We start from the raw sequence: 15558 nt of genomic DNA, 5'->3' as shown, positions 1-15558 counted from the left end.
TGCTCAATAATCCAGGTATGGTGGGGAAAGTACTCAAACACTGTACTTAAGTAAAAGTACAAATAAACGGACAAAAATGCACTCTAGTAAAAGTAGAAGTACCAGATTAACATTTTTACTTAAGTAAAAGTACATAAGTACTTGCTTTTAAAATACTTAAAGTATTAAAAGTAAAAGTACTTGCTGAATGTATTACCTAATGCAATGGTCTACAATATCTTTAAGTGTGCCTACCATTTTCTGTATTACATTAATAGTGTTGAGCCATTTTAATGAACAATGCTGCAGATAATACATGTTTTTATTGTGTTTACTCTGTGACACAGTTCACACTTGGACTTGTGATTCTGTGCGTCAGAATTTCAGGGATGACATGCAGAGTTAAATGTAATTCAGCAAAATAAGAAAGAGGAATGATTATACCTTTGAAAGTTTCTATTTAACACAAAGCAAAACCCATGTGTCATTTAAACTGCAGTAAAAACATATAAGTAAAAGATGTCTGTCTGAACAAAAGGGGCATTAGACACAACTAACAAAGGAATAGGCTCTGATCATTTCCACTGATATTTCAACTCCAGTTTGTCAACTCTAGTTAAAATACTGTCTATTCAACCTTGTAATGGGTCAATATTGAACAATATTTTAACTTCCTGACACCATTTTTAAAACTTTGACCCGAGTGTCGAGCCATTTGGAGACATGTCTTGTCTCCTGTCCTAACATCCCATGAACTGACACATTTTAATATTGCAGCAAGAATGTCTTGTTCAAGTTCAGAAGAAGTTGGTTTTCAAAGATTTTTGAGTCCAATCTGGCTCTTTTTGGAGAGTGACTCTGTCCTGTTGTACTGAGCAGTCTTTCAATAAGGCCATGGGTGGAGCATATCTTCTGGCTGACTCTTGTGGTGGAATACATTTTGGGTGTGTTAGCGGTGCTGCGGTTGCACCCAGCTCAGTGACATATATACTAGAATATATGTAATTGGCCCATCTCTTCTTGAAGGCAGGCCTAACGTTACCTGCCCACTTTGCAGTGATTCAATGGACCAGCTCCCCTCTCACCATTGGTTACTTTCAAAGTAACAAACAAATCAAAAAGCCACAACATGAATGTAACTTGTAATGCAACGCATTCTAGAAATGTAGTGTAGTAGAAAGTACAGATCCTTGATGTAAAATGTAGTGAGTAAAAGTATAAAGTACGCACATTTAACTCTACCTAAGTAAAGTACAGATACATGAAAAATGTACTTAAATACAGTAATGAAGTATTTGTACTTAGTTACATCCCACCATTGCCAGGTATACAATCCAACATTTTTCAGTCAGGTCATCTGGACAGTTTCTTTTTTTTTTTTTTTTGATCAGATGACCTGACTGAAAAATGTTGGACTATGCCTAGTGCCTACTGTACAAACATGTGGGGGAAGTCTATTACCTGGGGTTGCTGCAGTTGGTCTGGTCTAAGTTCATCAACAGTATGTGTCCAAAGAATGAGGTCACCTGACTGCCTGATTATACAGAAGGTTCAGATTATTTAATCAGTGATTTTTTTTCTTCTCTCATGGCATGGGCATCTTTTAAGATGACAATGCCAGGATTCATCGGATGCAAAATTTGCAAGAGTGGTTCAGGAAGCATGAGACATTTTGACACATGGATTGAGGATTGACCACCACAGAGTCCAGGTCTGAACCCCACTGAGAATCTTTTGGCTGTGCTGGAGAAGGCTTTGAGTAGTGGTCCAAATCTCCCGTCATCATTACAAGATCTTGGCAAAAAATAAATGTGACACTGCAGAAGCCTGCGGAAATGATGCAACAGAGAATGTGTTCTGTATTCAAAGCTAAAGACGATCCAACTAAATATAAAGACTATGACCTTTGTTGTCCAGGCAGTGTCACTCATAATCTACTGCACAGACATTAATGCAACTCTCAGAAAGTAATCACCATTGGATGTGCATCTATGAATAATTTAATTTTAGAGTAAATCAATCTTAATATCTCAACATTAACCAACACAAAAATGGCTATGCATCAGTCAGTTTATACATAGAAGGTAAATTAGTAGCTGAGAGTTATTTCCAACATTTTTCACATTGTTATTTTCAAGAGTTGACCAATAAGCTACAACTAAAACAAAATATTTTTTTTCTGTTAGGTGATCTTAGTTCAAAGCTATGGCATACAACTCTTTTATAAATGACCACTGTAGTCTGCACAGTGATGGATCTGCATACTGCACATATTATTCCTGGAAAGAGCTGTTTATTTTAAGTGTTTTTAGTATAATCAGAGTCAGAGTCAGAGTTTCTTTATTGTCATTCACACCTCATGTGGTACATGTGGTGGAGCGAAATTATGTACACAGGGTCCCAGTTACATCCAACAATAAAATGTATAAGAAAAACAGTAATAACATCTAAGATATGAACTAAGAAAAACATCAACTAAATATACACTAAGCACTCATAACATAAAAACATTGAACATCAGCACAATCATGAACATGAGTCTGTGAGCAGATGTGCACGCATGAACACATCAACATTGAAACAGATCAGCAGCAACATGAAACAGATCAGCAGCAACACGATATGGTTTTTCACAGTGATTATTCTAGTTAGAGAGTCATGAGTCTAACAGCCTCAGGGTAGAAGCTGTTCCTCAGTCTAGTGGTTCTACACTTAATGCTCCTTAACCTCCTTCCTGAGGGGAGTGGGGCAAAAAGTGTGTGTGCTGGGTGAGTGGGGTCCTTCATGATGCAGGTGGCCCTCTTCCTGCATCTGGAGGTGTAGATGTCTGTGATGGTGGGGAGGCTGATTCCGACAGATTTCTGTGCAGCCTTCACCACTCTCTGCAAAGCTTTTCTTTCTGCAGCTGTGCAGCCTCCATGCCACACATTGATGCTCGAGCACAGGATGCTCTCCACTGCACACCTGTAGAAGGAGGTGAGGACTGAGCTTCCCAGACCAGCTCGCCTCAGCCATCTGAGGAAGTAGAGTCTCTGATGAGCTTTCTTGATCAGGCTGGTGGTGTTGTTGCTCCAGCTGAGGTTGTCATTCATGTGTACACCCAAGTACTTGTAGCTGGAGACCACTTCCACCGCAGATCCTCTTATGTTCAGGGGGGTGTAGATGTTTTTGTTCCTTCTGAAGTCCACAATCATCTCCTTTGTCTTCTTCACATTGATGTGAAGGTTATTCTCTAATATAGTGAGTTTTGCTGTATTTCGTTACTTTTGGGATCTCTCTTGAGTTTGTTTCTCATTGTTTCTTTGTGTCACTATTATAGTTTATTATAGTCCTGCCCCACCCTCTCACATCTGCCAGCCTTTTGTTTTCTTTTGTTTATTTAATAATTAAATTATGTGGTTTTACTCAATTTATTTGTGTCCGTCTGCATTTCTGGGCCCATCTCTCTCTTCACACTGTGACAAATCCCCTATTGGCCTGAATATTCTCAGTCTGAATTGGACAAAAGCAGAGTGGAAAACCCAATGTGTGCTGGAGCTGATGTTATGAAACTACCATCAGACCTTAAAGCAGTGTGAGGATTTAAATAAAGCCTGAGCTCTAAATAAACAACTGGTTTCTGTCTCACACATTTTGCACCAATCAGAAAGTTGGTAAAGGTTTAAGTTATTATCTAAATATCTTTTGTTTTCTCTTCTAAGCATCACATTAGTTGCAGGTTAGCTTGGTTTTCAACGCAGTGGTCATATAATCTTAAGGTTGCAGGTTTGAGCCCAGTTTGCATCAGGACGAGCATCTAACATTAAACTATTGCCAAATCTTTCATGTGAGATCGCCTGCTGTGGTTACCCCTACAGAAAGAAGAAGCTGTAATAAATCATTTATTAGTTGCAGGCGGCACAGTGGATCAGTTGGTAGAGCTGTTGCCTCTCAGCGAGAAGGTCACCGGTTCAAATCCCAGCTGGGGACCTTTCTGGCATGTTCTCTTCGTGCATGCGTGGGTTTTCTCCGGGTACTCCAGTTTCCTTCCACAGACCAAAAACATGCATGTTAGGCTGATTGATAACTCTAAATTGTCCCTAGGTGTGAGTGAGAGAGTGAATGTTGTTTGTCTTGTTTGTTTCTTATGTGTCCCTGTGATGGACTGGAGACCTGTCCAGGGTGTCCCCCACCTCTTGCACAGTGACTGCTGGACACCAGTGACCCGAGAAAGAAGAAGCAGGTAAAATAAAATGGATGGATGCACATTATTTTCAGTCAAATAAGGTATTTTTCTCAGAGTTTAGCTTTCAACCTGAAGTGTGTAATTACCACATTTAGTAATTATAACCACACCACCAACTCATTATTGTTAAAACGAGAAGAAAAACTGGGTCAGTGACTGATGCTGAGGCTGCTTGTAAGCCATCTCACATATCTCGGTTTTATAATTTAAATAAACACAGCAGCAGCACAAATTCGTCAATGATGCTGTGTGCAGCAGCTCCATTTGCCTGCAGCTCTCCAAGTCACCACATCAACACCAGGAGATTTATTTATTTTATTATTGCCCTGCAAGCTGGCAAGTCGTTTTGATCGATGGCCATTGTGTCCAAACAGCCGCTGGGCTGTTAGTCTCTTTGGCAGCAAACAGCTTGAAGGACAGCTCTGTGGAGACTCTATTTGCTCTCTTTCACTTCAACTCTTTTTCACTTCCTCCTGCTCATTACCCCCCCTCCATCACTGCTATACCCCCCTCCATCACTACTTCCTGTCTATTACTCAGTGCTAAAATGTCTGTTGTCACCTCTATTTTTCTCCTGCTTGTTCTATGGATGCAAATATGACCTTGGCCAGTTTAATGTCAGTAGTGGGAGTATGTTTTCTGTGAGAGGATGAAAGGTATAACTCGCTCAACAGAGGTTCCTGGCAGCCAAACCACAGATATGGCAAGTGGCTTGATGGGTGAACTGAAATAAAATAAAATAAAACATAAAAGAGTTCTCTGTGTGGGCCAGAACGTACAAAACTACTGCAAAATTCATGGAAACACCCTCATGACAGAGACTCTTTCAAGTGTTTATATAAAACTATTATTTTTCAAAATCCAATGCTGAGAAACAATAAAAATACATAAATATAATTGTTGTCACTCAGTTTTTTTTTGTTGTTTTTTTTTGTTTTTTTTTTGGGGGGGGGGGCATAAACATATAACAGCGGTAGAGTATCCAACTTTGAAAATAAAAATCATAGGTTCAATTTCCCACCATGCCCACATGTCGTAGTGTTCTTGAGCAGAACACCTATTCCCTAACTGCTGCTCCCCGGGCACTTAAATAGCTGCTACACTTTGGTGTATCTGTTGTGTGATGGGACAAAAACAGAGGGCTAAGATTCTCAGTGTATGGGCACATACTGTACAATGATGATGTTACATAGCACTTTCAAGTCTTTGATCAAGTAGAGGGAAGAAAAATGGAATCACTGTAATTTGTCGTACTAAAACAAAATATTAAATATTCTAATCAGTCCTTAGGTTAAAAAAAGTGCTACACCTTGTAGAGCTGTACACAAAGCAGATAGACATGAATTATGGTTCCAACACAAGACATGAGGACTATGTAACTTCTTTTGAAACGTAAATTATCCCTGAATGTTGCAAAAGGTTTTGGTCATTCCCCATCAGCTGTGTTTAAACTCCAAACTAAGTACAAATAAAATTAGAAAACTGAAAGCATAGAGGAAGTACAAGAAAGACATCGATTAATCAAGATAAAAAGTAGGTCTTGAAAACAGAGAATGCACATTAAACAAACGAGGAACAAGTAGGTGGAAACTGGATTCAATGTATGTGACCAAACTGTAAGAAATCCCCTAAATTAATGGGATTTATATCTAGAAATGTCAGCAAAACTATCATTAACGCCCAAACCGAAAAGAACAAGGTGGCCACAAGCTAATGAGAAATAACCTGTGGTTGATCTGCATGCGTCATGTCAGGTCCTTACCTGACAGTGGTAATGGATGGGGATTGGGGAAATGTCAGTCATACATCTTCAATAAATGTCAATGTTTTTGTTGTAAATTTGGACACTTTTATATTACAATTTAAAATGTTTGCTGAGAATAGCTTCATATTTCAAGATGAAAATCAGTCTTGCCACAGGGCAAAGGACATGAAAGAGTTTCTGCAACAAAGATAAAAATGTCAAAGGCACGGTCGGCAAATAGTTGATCTGAATCCAGTTACAAATTTCTTGTGGACCTGCAGGAAATCATAAATTACCTGTACAAGACTTCAACCTACAAAGCCAATCCGACCACCACAATGAGACAGCTAGAACCTGACTGATAAGTCAACTGTTTGTCATTTGTTAGGTTCATTCCTCAGAGAATTAAAGCTGTGATAAAAGCCAAAGGTGGGGCAACAAATTACTAATGGCACATTCTTCTGCAGACATTGCACGTTGGTGTCTTGCTTTGTGGTGTTTCCAGTGTAAAATACTTCCATACAGTGGACATGTTTCGATGAAAAGTTGCTTAGCTGTTAGCCACAGTGTTGCTAACTCAGTCCTCAGTTTGTAGCTGCCTGCAAACTATGAAATGGATTTCCTGAATGTGAGATGGGTCTTATTAATCTGGCTTCATGAAACACGCCTCCATTCAGGAAATGCGTTCCATAGTTTGAAGCCAACATGCATAATGGATTGGAAATCTCTGCAGGTTGGATTGGAAAAATCGGATATGTAAATTATGCTGGTATTGAAGGCCGATACCAATACTGGATCGGATCGGCCACATCCCTACTAGAAATAGTCAGACTCACATCGCCGCATGGCTCTGGCTCTGGAACCAGTTTTCTTGAGAGGGGTTGGACACTCTTCCACTCTGGAGTTGACCCTGGTGAGAGATGCCGAGTAGGATTGGGCGCACTTGTTGCCCCCCATCTTGGTGCCTGTACGTCAAGGTTCACCCCAGTGAACGAGAGGGAAGCCTCCCTCCGCCTACATGTTGGGGGAAGGGTTCTGAGTCTTGTTTGTGCTTAAGTGCCAAATGGCAGTTCAGAATACACACCCTGTTTAGAGTCCTTGGAGGGGGTACTGGAGAATGCCCCTCCTGGAGACTCCCTTGTTCTGCTGGGGGACTTCAATGCTCATGTGGGCAATGTCAGTGAAATCTGGAGGTGTGTGGTTGGGAGGAACGACCCCCACTGATCTGAACCCGAGTGTTGTCCTGTTGTTGCACTTCTGTGTGGATTGTCCATTACGAACACCATGGTCAAGCATAAGTACCAAGAGCACCAGGACACCCTAGGCCACAGTTCAATGATCAACTTTGTTGTTGTCTCATCTGATCTGTGGCCACATGTCTTGGACACTTGGGTAAAAAGAGGAGCAGAGCTGATCACTACCTGGTGGAGAGTTGGCTCCAATGGTGGGGGAGAATGCCGGTTAGACCTGGCAGGCCCAAACATTATGTGAGCGTCTGCTGGGAACGTCTGACGTCTGAGTCTCCCGTGAGATGTAGCTTTAACTCCCACCTCCGGGAGAACTCTGAACACGTTTTGGGGGGAGGTGGAGGACATTGAGTCTGAATGGGCCATGTTCCACGCCTCTATTGTCGAGACAGCTTATCGGAGCTGTGGCCGCAAGGTAGTCGGTGCCTGTCGCAGCGGCAACCCTCAAACCTGGTGGTGGACACAGGTGGTGAGGGATGCTGTCAGGCTGATGAAGAGTCCTATCAGGCCTTTTTGGCCTGTAGGATTCTGGATGCAGCGGATGGGTACCGGCAGTCCAAGCAACCTGACCCGGATAAGCAGAAGAAAATGGATGGATGGATGGATGGATGGATGGATGGATGGATGGATGGATGGATGGATGGATGGGATTTATAGAATGTCTGTGAGTTGTTGTTTTTTTATCATACAAAAGTAACCAATTAAAAGAATGTCCTCCAGGAGTAGTGATTCTATATTTTTTGCCAGGGGTTGTAGTTTATAGAAGAAGAAAAAAACACATAAATTATGTGAAATAGAAAGAAAGTAGCTGGGGAGATGTGATAATGTGTCTTTTCTTTTGGATACATTGGTTTTAATTCCAGTGAACAGAAGCCAATGTGACCAAAAGTGTTTCCAAGTGTCTGTCATCTTGTGCTGTGAATGATTTGAAACAGGGACACAATATACCCGTGATGTGTCGAGTGTAAGTGTAATGGATCTGAGTCACCATGTGGGTGTGCATGTATTAGCACTGAGGGTTGTGACAGAGGTGTGAAGTGACGGAGATGGGCTAAAAGCAAAGACACCAAACTGCTGCAGTTCTCATCTGTGGCTTCGCATTAATGTGTGAGCTAGCAGATTATTGGTATTATTGCATGTCATTAGAGGCAAAATCCAAACAATAATATTAACTGGGATTATATTGTTGCCCGTGTCTGTCTGTCAGTGAAATATCTCATGGAGATGAAATATAATAAAACTCCTATAAGTAATCATTGGATGTATATTTACAACAAATTACTCTTGGCAGTCAACCATATTTAAGGTGGATACCACAATCAACCTTAGAAAACACACAGTCTATGAGTCAGTTTTACAAAAATGGATTTTAAATTTGGTGTTCTGGTAACTAAGTCAGAACCTGTAGCTACAAAAATATATATTTTTGAAAAATTGTAAATAATATTTCATGTTTGTGGATGAAAAATGTATTACTGTATAACTGCTTGCAAAAAAGGCCATTTAATTTTAGATCACAAGGTTTGCATGTTATGACATCTGAACTGGGTAATCGGGCAAAGGTGGGTCATGAAAGCATTGTCGGTTGATTGGTTTTGGAGTTTGTGCATACTCTGATTACAAGTGACTCCTGGAAGCTGATTGGTTTTGTAGGTTTGAATCTGGGTGGATCACAAGCTCCCATTTAATTATACACACCCTGTATGATTATACACATCTTGTATTCACTTCTGCTACATCATTTGTGGACACTTTGGACTCCGTTAAACTTGTGACCTGCTCTGGCATGCAATTGTGGGGAGTGGTGGCACAGAGGTTAGAGAGGTGGGCCTGTGATCGGAAGATCGCCGATTCACGCCCCGGTACTGACAATATCAAAAATGTGGGTGGGGTAGGTGAAGCACCCACACTTGCCCCCACCCTCATTCGCCCCACTCTGGGCCCATGAGCAAGGCCCTTAACCCCCCATCTGCTCCCTAAAACAGGTCTCTCTTGAAAATTAGTTCTCATGGCTCAATGAGACTACCTGTATAAATAAAGGGTAAATGAAAATTGCCACAAAGAACAATTCTCTTGCTAAATTACTTATTCTACCAAACATTTGGAAAATTAACCACAATCTTCTGACTATGAATTCATTTGCAAGCGTTTTGTTCACAATGTTGAATTAAGTATTAGAGAAAACTCTGTTTTTCATTAGTAAACTTTGTCGTGAACCAATAGAAAATTATTTTGACCATTCAGGGAATAATCATTGAGTGTGCAATAACAGCTGATTCCAATTCAAGATATTACTACTACTAACTAGCTACTATCAACTGTTTTAGCTAATTTCAGCTTTTTTCAGATGCTTTCCACTTTTTGTGTTCATTTCTGCTTCCTTCAGCCTAATTTGGGCAAAATTGTGCTCACTCCACTTCCTTCTGGTAATTTTAGCTTCTTTCAGAAATTTTAGTGAATTTTCAGCTATTTTTGCTTATTTCAGCAGTTTTCAGATAACTTCCACTTTTTGTATTTGTTTCTGCTTCTTTCAGCCTAATTTGGGCAAAATTGTGCTCTCTATCCACTTCCTTCTGGTAATTTTAGTTTTTTTCAGCTTATTAGCTACTTTTCAGCTATTTTTTTTTTGGTTAATTTCAGCTTTTAGAGCTAAATTTTGTGCTCATTTCTGCTTACTTAAACCAAAGTTAGCAAATATGAGTTATTTCTGCTTTATTCTGCTAACTTGGGCTTGTTCTGCCTTTTCAGATATATTTTAGCATCTTTTTAGGTAATTTCAGCTGTTTTCAGCAAGTTCTTTAGCAAAAAACATTCACACTACATGTTTGCAGTAAATGCAATTTCTCTAGTTTTGTTTGACCTTGGATAAACACACAGCAGCATGCTCATCAAACGCCACTGGTGACCAATCAGTTGTCTGTTCTGAGCAGACTATACCTTTGTGGACGCACGTGTATGATGTCTCGTGGTAATTTTAAGTCTGAGAAAACTATTCAGTTCTGTAAACTTACAGACATAAACCTGTAAAACATGTGAAAAACAAGCTTATTTGGGGTTCTTAAAGGATAAAGTTGAAAAATACAAAACCAGACATTTTGACTCTTTTCTTGCAGTAAAAACATTGAAAGAAGTGCTTAGAGAACCATGTTGAAATGTATGAATTCTGTAAATAATTATTTTGTTTTTAATTAGTTGAGTGTGATGTGGTAAAATGAAAAAAAAAAAGCACAAATGTTGCATGTGCATAAATGTAATTTTATAGTTTAAAAAAAGTGTTTCTGTGAATAATGGAACTGATGGAGCATCAGACCCACACAGGTTAGTCCTGACATGTTCTGTATTGCAGAAATGTTCCTACGGATCTCTTTCTAGCCTGTCAGAATTTGCTGAGTCAGTGTTTGTGCATGTATGTGTTTGGAGCGTAGTGTGTGCCAACAGCTTTCTGTGCCTACCTAATTTTTGCATGCATGCTCGGAGTCTCTCCTCAAGATTTGACACTCTGTTGTGGAGCTCCTCGTAGTCATAGGCCCCCATCTCTTCTTGTAGCTCGTTTAGAACTGACGTCACATTTCGGACCTCCTCCTTAAATTGCAATACCAATTTGGCATCGGCTTTGTACTCCTCCAACACTGGTATCAATGGTCTAAGCTCCTCCATTTTCGCTTTTATGGCCTGAAAGGATTAGAATAAGCTCGGTTGAGTGTCAAGCGCGACAGAAGGAGATCCGCTGTCCAGAAAAGAAAGGAAAAGAATAAAAGGACCTGTCTGAGCCTGGCTACGCTATCCTTTTCCTACTTCTCCCCTTCTTGTGTCCATGTTCAGTGTTTGTGTGTGTGTAGCCTTGTGCATTTGTGTTTGTAAGTGTGTGTCTGAGCAAGCAAACCAGGAGAATACTCTCCACCCGCTGGACGAGTGGAGCGGGAGGCTCCATCCAGCTCTGAGCAGCCATTAAAAAGCAAGCCCAAGTACACGGACAACAATTGGGAAAGCTCTTTATTGGTCATCATCGTTCAAAATGCAACATCGTATTAAGGGTTACATGCTTTTTTACATGTCACACACAACAAAGTGTCTCGAATTATACGTCTATAGCTGTACGCAAAGGTTTGCTGAGTAACCAAATATGCATAGACAAAAGCCAGGAAAAAGGAAAATCAACGTGAGTAACACCAATTACTACTAATAATAATTATAATAATAATAATTACGCCAGGAAAAATATTTTTAGATGAAAAACTTTAACAGCAATAACATGCAGGAGTAGATCAGTAGTGGTTGGTTTGGGGAAAGGGTAGGGTCTCTTAATCTTAATGATGCTAAGGGTAAATTAACGGTTTGATGCCCAAATTCTCTCAGTACTGTGGCCCAGTTCAGGGAAATCTGGATTTGACCTGCTTCTTCTTCCCTGTGGCTCTCTTTACATGTCTTAAAGTTAGCCCTGCAAGCAAGAAAATGACAGACTGTTGACAGGAGCTGCAGCTGGCTGACCTGACTACAAACACAGAAAGGTGTGCACACTTTGAATAATGAAAGATATACATGCAAAATGGTGATGGCAGCATGACGTTTCTGTGCATGCACAAATGACATGAGAACACGCGTGTTAGTGCAAGAAAGTGGTAATGGGTGCTTTATTATTTGGCAAAGGTCAGAAACGCGTCCTGTTTTTCTGTTTTACTAACTGAGCACTTAGCTCTCAGACTGCAGGTTTTGTAGTTGTGGGTAATCAACACAACACAGGCTGTTGTTTTTATTAGAAATATAGCTTTTTTACTAATTGCTATTTTATAATGAGACTGTGTTGTATTATAGTTAGATTGAATTAACTGTAAAATATTTTATTTTTATCTGCTTTAAAATGAATCTGGTCATTTTTGTTGTGTATTTCCATGGGACAACTTTAAACGGCACAAAATAAATAACCTGAGTTGAACTGAATTCTTCTTTTAGGCATTGCAGCTGATTAATAAACCGCAGAATCCTAATGTAAAATCTGAAGCACTGTGACAAGAAAAGCACTTGAGAACAGAGGTTCAGGTTTAAATGCATTTAGTTTGCTCTGTTAAAACATGAGAAAAATCAGTTTTATCCTCAATCATTCTGTCTTGAGTAGTTCCCCAGGGTTTCATTCTTGGATTTATATATATTTTTTCATTTATTAACAGTTTAAAATAAATATGTCACATTTTGACATAAACAAATGTTCTGAATGAAAATGAGTAGTTTGAAGAAAAAAAATCATTTAAAAACATAATCTTCATCATGCTTCTCCTCGGCTTCATTAAAAACATCTTCGTTCATTGTTATGCAGACGATACACTGATCTACTTTTGAAGGAAGTGTTAGAACTTTTTTCCTTTAAACCACTGTCTGATTGTCAGATTTAAACTTTACTTTATGTTTGTTTTTGGTGGGTGAGGATAAAAATGAAGTTTTTATATTTTGACCAGTCAAACATTTTAGGGTTGGTTGTAAAATGTTCTTGTTGACTAACGAGGGACTTAAGGTGTATCTGTGTGACATTAGATCTTTTGGACCTTTTTGCTCTATTGATTATTTGATTTTACTCATTCAGTGATGCAAGTTAGTATATTCTGGCAACCATGAACACAACAGCCTCTTACATATTGTATGACTTCACACTCGTGCTGTTTAATATCAAATCTCAAAACACATTCATATATATTGGTTTCTGAACTCTATTTGTTTATTCTTTGTTTTATGGTCTTTTTAACTTAATTTTACTATGTCTTTACAAATGTTTTTAAATGTGCATTATTGACAAACATAATGTAAAATGTAAAAAAAAAAAAGTTTTTTACATAGTACAGCCAAGTTAAAATGCAAAGATTATTTTTTTATTTTTTATTTCTTACTGTTGATCATTCTTTTTACATTATTGTTGAAGTATTTAAATATATAATTTACAAATATGTTCTGGGTTTGAGTCAAAACGAGTCACATTGAAAGAAATATACATTAAAATATTGTACTAATTCCTGGATTTAAGACTGAAAAAAATCTAACCAAACCAAAAAAAAATATGAGTTTGAAGACTGTCAATGGGGAAAAAAATACTATTTTAATTTCAATTATGTTTCAACAGCTACACAGTGATGAGCATTTATTAATTTAACCTCATTAGGTAAAGATTAGGCTGGAAATAAAAAAAATACTACTGCAGAGCTAAACATATTTTTCTTTTTTAAGATGTTGAACAGAAAATATCTCAAATGAAGCATAAATGTGTTATCCAGGCCAATATTTTTGTAGTATTTAACATGTCTCCTCGTCGTACAAGCAATATTAGGTGACAAAATGAGCTTATTATGTATTAGAGAACTGTTTTTTTGTTTGTTTGTTTGTTTTTGGAGAAATATCATCTATTTTGTATTGTTGCATTAAAACACGTGGCACCTATTTGGATAAAAATAAATTAGCTTCATTAAAAAGTATGTTAAATTTACACTATAGGTCTAAAAACAAAGTACAATTAGACTTAAATATGTGACAATTTAATCTAAATATTTATCTAAATGTGATGACGTATCTAGGCATTTTTTTTTTCATATATGTCTTGCATGCATTATGAATTTGTTCATGTGAAGTTTGGTAATTCAGATCCATCTGTTTACGTCAATATCTCACTGGGAAGCAACTGCTAAAGACCATTTATGAACAACATGGAGTTTCCAAAATGTCTCAAAACATTTGCAGAGAGTCTCAATTCCCTGCCATGAGTTGCAGAAGCTCGCTGTTGTGCTACAGGAGTTTAGATCATGTTTGAAAAACTTGATATATATATATATAATTACAGAACCATCACAGGCTCTGGGGATCATGTGAAACCCTGCTCAGTATAATGCTAAAGTACTAGAGATTCATTCTTGTCACTATGTAGGATAAAGGCCCAAATTTGACACTAGTCGCAGCCCATTGAGATACTGGTTTTAAACACAAAATGGTCAGGTGATCAGAAATGAGACAGCAGCTATGAAGGAAGGATATCCTGATCAAGATGTTCTGGGGACCTGGTTCCGTACCTTGTATTGCTTGGCGATGTTCTGCTTGTGGGTCTCTTCCACCTGCCTGAACTTGGTCTCCAGGCCACGGAACTGAACCTCCATCTTCTCAACGTACTGCAAGTCCCGCTGTGTGCGCTGGTCCAGAACTTGGATGGACTGGGTCATGTTCTGGACCTGGGAAGACAGATACAGACTGAATCATCTTCCTTCTTTCTTTTCATTTTTTTTGAGTGTTGGCAGCAGAGAAAAAGTCAACACACAGACTCTGATAGTCCGGGGCTGCAGACACATGGAGAAGTGTAAAGCTCTGACTGTTCAGACATTCGTTTCCTCCCAAACTGTCAGGACCATATCTTTTAGCTCTTCAGGAGATCTGTCAAAACTTTGGCACTGTTCTGCGTTACTTTTCCATGAAATATTTACCGATGTGCTCAGTCTGTGTGAGCGTGGGCGTCTACAGTTCCCCATCTGGGTATTAAACTGGATTGCATCATTAGATGCTGCTTAGAGTGCATGCACTACAGTAAAACCTACATCCCATGATGCCTTGGGTTTCCAGGGAGCTCATTAGAGCATCATTTCTATTCTTGTGCCACAGGCAGACAGGCGTTAAGTGTTGGTGCACATGCTTCGCAAGTTAGAGGTAAAATCAAATGAAAATGGCGACCCTGGTGTTTAAATGTCATTACCTTCTCCAAGAGCTGCCTCAGTTGTTTGGTGCGGGCGTCTCGTGAGCACATGGACTGCTGGGGTGCCACCACCGTGCAGACACACCTCCCCTCGCTATCCTGGGCTGAACTGTACACCTGCCATGATTCCTCTGGGTTTGCTGGCAACACCTTGGTTACAGAGGAGAGGTCAAAGGTCAGCGGTGATAAACACTGATGTGCTGACGTCCTTGCATTTGTTTATGAAATGACAAGACTTGTTGAAGAAATAGTATGTGAACCCATAAAACCTAGATGGTTCATTTTAGTTTGTTTAAATATGTAAAGTAAAAACTGGTAGAATAAGTCTGTTTTTAAACAAAGCTTATTATCAAAAATAAAATAAAACAATGTCACCACTAGTCTTGGCAGATCTTTAAAGCTGTATCAGGGTTTTATGATCTGATATGAGTTCTGTTAGAAACCATCGTCTTCCATAACAAGAACAATCATTTTATGCTTTTATGTGTTTCCATGCAGACAATAAATCTCCATCAGACTCCTCCCATTATTCACCACAGTGTGTGTGTGTGTGTGTGTGTGTGTGAGTGTGTGTGTGTGTGTGTGTGTGTGTGTGTGTGTGTGTGTGTGTGTGTGTGTGTGTGTGTGTGTGTGTGTGTGTGTGTGGTTG

General features: G+C 39.1%; 1 protein-coding gene across 2 annotated transcripts in view; it reads right to left on the bottom strand.

Annotated features, from left to right (window-relative positions):
* Positions 1 to 15558, bottom strand: part of olfm1b (olfactomedin 1b) — a 40991-nt gene that overhangs the window by 15488 nt on the left and 9945 nt on the right. For both annotated transcript variants that reach the window (XM_037692540.1, XM_037692539.1), the window contains exons 2-4: positions 14910 to 15059; positions 14239 to 14394; positions 10648 to 10867 (exon numbers count right to left, since the gene is read on the bottom strand). In XM_037692540.1, the coding sequence (XP_037548468.1) occupies positions 10648 to 10867; positions 14239 to 14394; positions 14910 to 15059 (526 nt within the window). The remainder of the gene's footprint in view (positions 1 to 10647; positions 10868 to 14238; positions 14395 to 14909; positions 15060 to 15558) is intronic.

Source organism: Nematolebias whitei, chromosome 18 (genome assembly GCF_014905685.2).
Source record: "Nematolebias whitei isolate Nwh7 chromosome 18, NemWhi1, whole genome shotgun sequence".
NCBI classification, from domain to species: domain Eukaryota; kingdom Metazoa; phylum Chordata; class Actinopteri; order Cyprinodontiformes; family Rivulidae; genus Nematolebias; species Nematolebias whitei.
This window is presented reverse-complemented; position numbering and strand designations above follow the sequence as displayed.